The 9,112-nt window shown below is 37.8% G+C and overlaps 1 protein-coding gene across 1 annotated transcript; it reads left to right on the top strand.

Annotated features, from left to right (window-relative positions):
* The first annotated feature begins 4,380 nt into the window (after positions 1–4,380).
* On the top strand, positions 4,381–5,328 carry LOC123939173 (olfactory receptor 2G2-like). The gene has a single exon (XM_046001116.1). It carries the CDS (start codon positions 4,381–4,383, stop codon positions 5,326–5,328), a length of 948 nt encoding a protein of 315 aa, XP_045857072.1.
* The last annotated feature ends 3,784 nt before the right edge of the window (positions 5,329–9,112 follow it).

The raw sequence follows: 9,112 nt of genomic DNA on the forward strand, positions 1-9,112 counted from the left end.
CCCACCGCAAATATCATTCTCAATGGAGAAAAACTGTATGATTTTCCGTTAAGGTCAGGAACATGGCAGGGATGTCAATTATCACCACTGCTATTCAACATAGTACTAGAAGTCCTAGCCTCAGCAATCAGACAACAAAAAGAAATTAAAGGCATCCAAATTGGCAACAAAGAAGTCAAACTATCACTCTTCACAGATGATATGATACTCTAGTTGGAAAACCCAAAAGACTCCACTCCAAAAGTGCTAGAACTTGTACAGGAATTCAGTAAAGTGTCAGGATATAAAATCAATGCACAGAAATCAGTTGCATTTCTGTACACCAACAACAAGACAGAAGAAAGAGAAATTAAGGAGTCAATCCCATTTACAATTGCACCCAAAACTATAAGATACCTAGGAATAAACCTAACCAAAGAGGCTAAGAATCTATACACAGAAAACTATAAAGTACTCATGAAGGAAATTGAGGAAGACACAAAGAAATGGAAAAATGTTCCATGCTCCTGGATTGGAAGAATAAGTATTGTGAAAATGTCTATGCTACCTAAAGCAATCTACACATTTAATGCAATCCCTATCAAAATACCATCCATTTTTTTCAAAGAAATGGAACAAATAATCCTCAAATTTATATGGAACCAGAAAAGACCTCGAATAGCCAAAGGAATATTGAAAAAAGAAGCCAACGTTGATGGCATCACAATTCCGGACTTCAAGCTCTATTAAAACGCTGATATCATCAAGACAGCATGGTACTGGCACAAAAACAGACACATAGATCAATGGAACAGAATAGAGAGCCCAGAAATAGACCCTCAACTCTATGGCCAACTAATCTTCGACAAAGCAGGAAAGAATGTCCAATGGAAAAAAGACAGGCTCTTCAATAAATGGTGCTGGGAAAATTGGACAGCCACATGCAGAAAAATGAAATTGGACCACTTCCTTACACCACACATGAAAATAGACTCAAAATGGATGAAGGACCTCAATGTGAGAAAGGAATCCATCAAAATCCTTGAGGAGAACGCAGGCAGCAACCTCTTCGACCTCATCCGCAGCAACATCTTCCTAGGAACAACATCAATGGTAAGGGAAGCTAGGGAAAAAATGAACTGTTGGGATTTCATCAAGATCAAAAGCTTCTGCACAGCAAAGGAAACAGTTAACAAAACTAAAAGACAACTGACAGAATGGGAGAAGATATTTGAAAACAACACATCAGATAAAGGGCTAGTATCCAAAATCTATAAGGAACTTAGCAAACTCAACACCCAAAGAACAAACAATCCAATCAAGAAATGGGCAGAGGACATGAACAGATATTTCTGCAAAGAAGACATACAGATGGCCAACGGACACATGAAAAAGTGCTCCACGTCACTCGGCGTCAGGGAAATACAAATCAAAACCACAATGAGATATTACCTCACACCAGTCAGAATGGCTAAAATTAACAAGTCAGAAAATGACTGATGCTGGCGAGGATGTGGAGAAAGGGGAACCCTCCTCCCCTGTTGGTGGGAATGCAAGCTGGTGCAAGCACTCTGGAAAACAGCATGGAGGTTCCTCAAAATGTTGAAAATAGAACTACCCTATGACCCAGTAATTGCACTACTGGGTTTTTACCCCAAAGATACAAACATAGTGACCCGAAGGGGCACGTGTACCCAAATATTTATAGCAGCAATGTCTACAATAGCCAAACTATTCAAAGAACCTAGATGTCCATCAACAGATGAATGGAGAAAGAAGATCTGGTATATAGAGACAATGGAATACTATGCAGCCATCAAAAGAAATGAAATCTTGCCATTTTTGACAACGTGGATGGACCTAGAGGGTATCATGCTTAGTGAAATAAATCAATCGGAGAAAGACAACTATCATATGATCTCCCTGATATGAGGACATGGAGAAGCAACATGGGGGCTTAGGGGGATAGGAGAAGAATAAATGAAACAAGATGGGATTGGGAGGGCGACAAAACATAAATGACTCTTAATCTCACAAAACAACCTGGGGGTTGCTGGGGGGAGGTGGGGTTGGTAGAGGGGAAGGGGGTTATGGACATTGGGGAGGGTATGTGCTATCATGAGTGCTGTGAAGTGTGTAAACCTGGTGATTCACAGACCTGTACCCCTGGGGATAAAAATACATTATATGTTTATTAAAAAAAAAATTTGGAAGGGGAGGCGAACCATAAGAGACTATGGACTCTGAAAAACAACCTGAGGGTTTTGAAGGGTCAGGGGTGGGAGGTTGGGGGAACAGGTGGTGGGTAATAGGGAGGGCACGTTTTGCATGGAGCACTGGGTGTTGTGCAAAAACAATGAATACTTTTACGCTGAAAAAATAAATTAATTTAAAAAATTTAAAATCTTAATAGGATGTTGAAACATAACTTCAGAGTAAAGACCTAGGACCTTAATGAACTTAATGAACTCCTTTCAGCAGTATTAACTTTTTAAAAATTAATTATTTTTATTAACATACAATGTATTATTTGCCCCAGGGGTACACGTCTGCAAATCATCAGGCTTACACACTTCATAGCACTCACCATATCACATACCCTTCCCAATGTCCATAACCCAACCACCCTAGATCACAATTATTAATTAGCCATATTGTTCTTCAGACATACAGAGTTTTGACTGGGAATAGTCCTTATGTTAATTGAGCTTCCTTATTCATGCTTTGATGCAATTTTTGTGGTTATATAAGATATATATGACTTACGTGTTTTTATAGAGTCTAAATTGTGGGGGTTATCAAATGAGTAGCTGCCACCAATCCATCACAGCTTAAGTGAGACTCTGGGTTCAAGTCTTTCTACCAAGGAGAACATCAAAACAATGGTCATCTACCCTATTCTAGGACTCTGTAGAAATTATCAGTCTGATTCTTCCGGGAATCAACGAGTGACTTGGGACCAAATGAATGCAGGCTGTTCTTAATTACTAGATCTCCCTTTTTCATCATATGTAAAACTTTAATAATTTAACTTCTTCCTATTCATTTGTCTTATATCCCATTAGTAGTTAAATCTTAATGATTGTCATTTAACTGTGCAGCTTTTCTTGCATTCTATTTACATCGCCTTTATTCTATTCCAAATTTGTAACATGGTGTTGTTCACTGTTACATTGGCTGTCTACATAGTTTCTGGACCAGAGGGTCTTCTTTTTAAAAGTCTTCTATATTGCTTCTTTTTCTCTCCCAAATTTTTATTTAAATTTTGGTGAGTTAACATATAGTGTAATATTAGTTTCAGGTTTAGGATTTAGTAATTCAACACTTCCATACAACACTCAGTGCTCATCATGAGAAGAGCACTCCTTAATCTCCATCACCTATTTCATCCATCCCCCTCCCCCCATCCCTTTAGTTACTACCCCCAAATCTATATTGTGTAGCCATATTTATCTTGAAAAGAAAAATTTAAATCAAACAAAAATCCTCCTAAAAAGAACCTCTGCTATCCAAATAATGCTTACTGATGTTTATGGTCATCGAAAAAGTGTGGGGCACCTGGGTTGCTCAGTGGGTTAAAGTCTCTGCCTTTGGCTTTTGTCATGATCCCAGAGTCCTGGGTTCGAGCCCTGCATTGGGCTCTCTGTTCAGTGAGCCTGTCTGTCAAATAAATAAATAAATTTTCTTAAAAAAGAGGAAAGAAGAAAAAGAAAAAGCGACTCAAATTTACCTTGTAAATATCATATTCTATTATATTGCATAGCCAGTATATGCAATAATCACACCCTAAATTTAGTTCCTTTCTTTTTAATGACACTCTATAATGTACTCTTCATTTCTATACTTATTTCTTAACATTGTGCAATTCTATCATTTTTGATTGCTCTCATTTTTAAGAATAGGATGTAACCTAATCCTTGAACTTAATCTCAGCCTTCCCTCTATAGATTCTTCTCCCTGCTCTGCATTCTCATACCACACTGCTGACCCAGGTGATGTCTTGTACATTCTGACATGTTTCATCATGTTCCCCCCTAATTTATCCACCTGTATGATAGATTCTGAGAATGCAGTGTGGTGTTTTTAATTCCCACATTTCCTACACAATTCCGTTACCTTTATATTGAAAAAAGGGTATTGAAAAAACAGTGGGATAAATCTGATCTTTGATGTATTTTAACTCTTGTTTTGCCCTCAAGGTAGATGGAAAACGTATAATCAACACACCAGGTATGCCACTTCGTGGGATAATCAATGGCATCTCATTTGATATTCTCTTTACCTACATCCAAAGTCTTATTTTTCAACACTTACATCTTAATTATGAAGGAATTTACATAAAATCCTTGCAGTTTCTGTTTAATGTGACTTTATCACTCTGGAGTTAATAATCAAATAGTAATGTGGTGGACTAATGATAGCACACTCCCTGGGTTCATTTTGGTAGGCTTCTCTGACTGGCCTCAGTTAGAGCTGGTTCTCTTTGGGATAATCTTTTTTTTTTTTTTTTTTTTTTTTAACCTGATGAAACTCCTAGGCAATACCACTATCATCCTAGTATTCCTCTTGGACTCTAAACTGCACACTCCCATGTACTTTTTTCTCTCCCATCTCTCCTTCCTCGACCTCTGTTTCACCAGCAGCATTATTCCTCAGCTTCTAGTCAACCTGGGTGGCTCAGATGAGTCCATCACTTATGGTGGCTGTGTGGTTCAGCTCTATGTCTCTCTTGCCCTGGGATCCACAGAGTGTGTCCTCCTGGCTGTGATGTCCTATGATTGCTACATTGCCATCTGCCATCCTCTACATTATGCCATTGCCATGCGCCCTGGACCCTGTCACATCCTGGCATCTGTGGCATGGCTCAGTGGGGTGGCCACCACCCTCATACAGTCCACTCTCACCCTGCAGCTACCTTTCTGTGGGCATCGCCAAGTGGATCATTTTTTCTGTGAGGTCCCTGTACTCATCAACTTGGCTTGTGTGGACACCACTTTCAACCAGGCAGAGCTCTTCGTGGCTAGTGTTTTATTCCTGGTGGTGCCTTTGTCACTCATCCTGATCTCCTATTGGCGCATTGCCCTAGTGATTCTGAAGATTAAGTCAGCCATCGGACGGCACAAAGCATTTGGGACCTGCTCCTCCCACCTGATGGTTATCATAATCTTCTATGGAACCATCATCTTCATGTATCTGCAGCCAGCCAAGAGTAGGTCCAAGGACCAGGGAAAGTTTGTTTCCCTCTTTTACACTGTGGTGACCCCCATACTCAACCTCCTCATCTATACCCTGAGAAACAAGGAAGTGAAGGCAGCCCTGAAAAAAATTCTTGAGAGAACTTTGACTTAGTGAAACATGATTATCAAGAATTTTTTAGGAGGCAGTTATTATGACTGATTAATTTAATGGATGATGACTCAGTAAATTATTTGTTTATGTCCATAAACCTATAGTGGGTTTCATTAGAAAAAAATTAATAGCACTTGAATTTCTGAGTTGGACAAACCTGAGTATGAATGCTCATTTCATGACACATAGCTGTGTGACCTGAACAATTTGCATAACATTTATACTATCTATGAACTGGAAAGTGTAATATTGAACAAACCAAATTAAAATTAGGTCACTATCCTAAGCATTTGACTCTAAATAAAGTTTATTCATAAAGTCTCTTGTATTTAATAGACACAACTGTATGCTAGATGGGTACTGTTATGCCTTATTTTGCAGAGATCAATGTATTTTAACTAGTTGCTCAAAACAGAAAGAAGAAATGTTAAACTTCAGTGGTATTGCTCTTTCAACAGACTGTGGATTATTGGACCCTGAAGTTGTGGTCAAGTCTCCATCACACACTGAGCTCATTTCTATTCCAGCACTTGCCCCCCTGTTTGACAAGTTTCTCATTTTTTGTATTTCTCTTTTGAGAATGACAACTACATTTTGACTTAATCATGATTTAAAGTAGAATGTATTTACAGGTGACTCCTGGATTTGTATTTTCTATCTATATTCTCATGTTCAGCTATGTGTTTTACTTCTCCACCTGGGTGTATTAAAACAACTTCAAAATGAGCACATGATAACTAAGTCAAAATCTTCTCTGCTTTTGGCTTTTTCTCACTATTCTCAATACCACAAAATGAAGCAGGCACCATCCTAAATCCTGCCCTTTCTTTCAACAACTGTATGTAACCTATACACAATTCTGTAGATTTTACCTTTTATTTATCTCTCTAGTTTACCCACTTCTTTCCATTTTAATTTCCTGCTACCTGCATACTGCTGAGATGGCTTCTTTACTAGATGGAGAGATATTTATTTAATTAATTGCTCACATCTTCCTTCCATTATACCCTCTATCTTACATTACTAGGTGCACACAATTTTTAATGCACTGTGGAACATATGCTTGTCTTATCTGCTTTAAGAAATGCAATTATTTGTCCAACAATTATTGAGACATTGAGAGCACAGATGTGAAGGAAACAGTACATTTATATGCTAGTGGTTCAATTCAGCTAATTGGCAGATTTTCACTATGTGATAGTATCTATTATTTAACAAAATAAGTCATTAATGAGGGAAAAAGTCACTTTCACCAAGTTGGTTGCAAAAAATCAAATCTATCTCAAACTATAAGGTTAATGGCTGTATGTTTTATTTTACTTGGATATTTTATTTGTTACTAAATTGATGTGGTTGCAAATCAACTTTATCTAAACAGTGGCACATCAACTTGAAAAAGGAGGAAAGAGTTTATATTGTTTTTTGCTAAGCTACAAGTAAGTTAATATGTGTATAAGAAAGAAAAGAATCCATGGGTGAATTTTAAAGGGCTGACAGCTTATAACAGAAGTCAAATAGTCTTCAAATGATACAGTACACTTTAGATAACCGAGAGGCCATTTTATTTAAAATTATTAGAAGAGCCAGAGGATATATAGAATATAAAGATATGGTTGGAAATAGAATGCTTTTCTTTGTGCTCAGGAGTGCACGGACATCTCTGAACTCCAAGTAAACTGGGTCTTAATGATCTAGAAAAACATATGGGAAATGAAAAGATTTCTTAGGCAGAGTTTGGGAATTGTTAATAAGCATGATCAGAGACTTAGATAACCAAGGAAAAATGGAGACTCTCCTATTTTGAGTAACAATAAAGCAACAATTCTTTTTTTACTTCTATAGGGCAATTAAAGTGTTTAAGTGTCGATGCGATAAATGAGAATAGAATTATTAATTTTTCTGCTCAAAATTGTAAAGGGACAGTTTACTAGAGTGAGAATAGCACAGTGCAATAATGTCTGGTATTTGGTGTCCCACTGGAACTCAGTCCATAGACACCATGATATTGTGAACCAGTTACTCAAGGGACTTACTCTTGAGGTTATTTCTCTGAATTCTGTGTGATTACTGAAAGATAGCATTTTTCTACTGTCTTTTGCATTACAATGGGATAATCAGGATGAATTTAATTGGTAATGTTTTGGAAAGTGTCAAGGTAAGTTCCTGATGTCTTAGTGCATCCTTACATGATAGGGGGAAATTATGACTGCAGGGCTCTTGTGTGTGACCATGTCCCAGCATCCTCTCCTACCAACATTTTAACAAGCTACACATTTTTCATAGAGGGAAGATGGTAAATCTCTAACCCTTCTAACATGATTAGGTCACATCAACAGGACTTTTTTTTTTTTTTTCTCTTTCCTAGCTTAAGCCATTTCCTCATCTCAGAGGTAAGTCACTGGGTTTCTAACTTCCAAGTTCTTTTTCTTAGAAGTGGAGTCACTGAGGTTATCTCACTTTCTTCTGACATGTTCCCAGGCAAGTCCTGACATCTAGTCTAGAAACCATTTAATTTTTTACCTTATTTGGCATGAACATTTCCATGTTTTACCACATATGGCATGGATCAGGATTAACCACTTTTGGAGATGTTGCAGAGAGATTCAGGGCCCAGAGAGGCAGCTTTTGAGCCATTGTTTTACTTTGCAAGTGTAACTGAGTGTCAGACTTCACCTGTGGTCCTAACTCTCAGCCATAGCTTCAACATTTTTGCATACCTTTCCAGACAGTGGTAAGAGGTAGGTATCATCTTTCTGGGCATACTGCTATCTGGTTTAGGGGCAGTCAGTGACTGGAGTCTACAAAAACCCAGACTCCTCTTTTCTTAGAATTACCTGTGGTTCCCAGCTAGTCCTTTCTGGGATCTTAACCTGGGGACACCTTTTTATTTCCTCTCAAGACACAGGCAGTTGAAGATACTGCAGACAAGAAAGTAACTCCTGAGGCCAGAATGAATGTTCTTGGCCTGAAATAGGTATATTTACATTTATGATCAGTTTCTATGTTTTATGGCATGTAGATCAAACTGAAATTAAAGCAACTCAGAATCTTGAAGTCTGAATTTCAGACTTTTCATGTTGCCTTTGACTATTCACAACCAAACGGGAAATATCTCCTAAAATTCTTTTTATTTTGTTCTCTTTCTTATACCCAATATTCCTTCTGCTCAAAGGCAGCAAAGACTGGGTTTATATTGGTCACTCTTGATTCTTCTATGTTCTTCAAACTGAAAAAAATCATCATTCCCACCCAAATATTTTTGCGTTTAATAAACATTTGTGAAACATTTTACCAGGATATGGTGACAATCTCATTGAATTAAAAGGGAATTGATTGAGGATATACATTATTTGCTCAACTAATTCATCTTAATTCTGACTACAAATAAATTCTTGAAAAAATTGGCTCTGAAAGGAGATCAATATATAGCATGTATGTCCACTTACCACCCTCTTTGCTGCTTTGTCTACTTGCAGCTGCAGTCTTCTGAACTGCTCGGAGCTTTCTTTGATTCTATAGACAATGAAGATGCTTGTATTTTACATCAACATGCTCCCTCCTTTCATGGCACATGTCATAACTATCTTGTTTTGAGAGAACATTTGAGTTCATTTTTTTAAAAGAGTTTTTAATTAATAAATTATTTTAGAGAGAGTAGGGGAGGGGTAGAAGAAGAGAAGCAGACCAACTGCCCGCTGAGTGGGGAGCATGATGCCGGGGCAATCCCATGACCCCAAGAATACAACCTGAGGCCAAACCCAGAGCTGGTTGCTTAACCAACTGA

This window comes from Meles meles, chromosome 3 (genome assembly GCF_922984935.1).
Source record: "Meles meles chromosome 3, mMelMel3.1 paternal haplotype, whole genome shotgun sequence".
In the NCBI taxonomy this organism is placed as follows: domain Eukaryota; kingdom Metazoa; phylum Chordata; class Mammalia; order Carnivora; family Mustelidae; genus Meles; species Meles meles.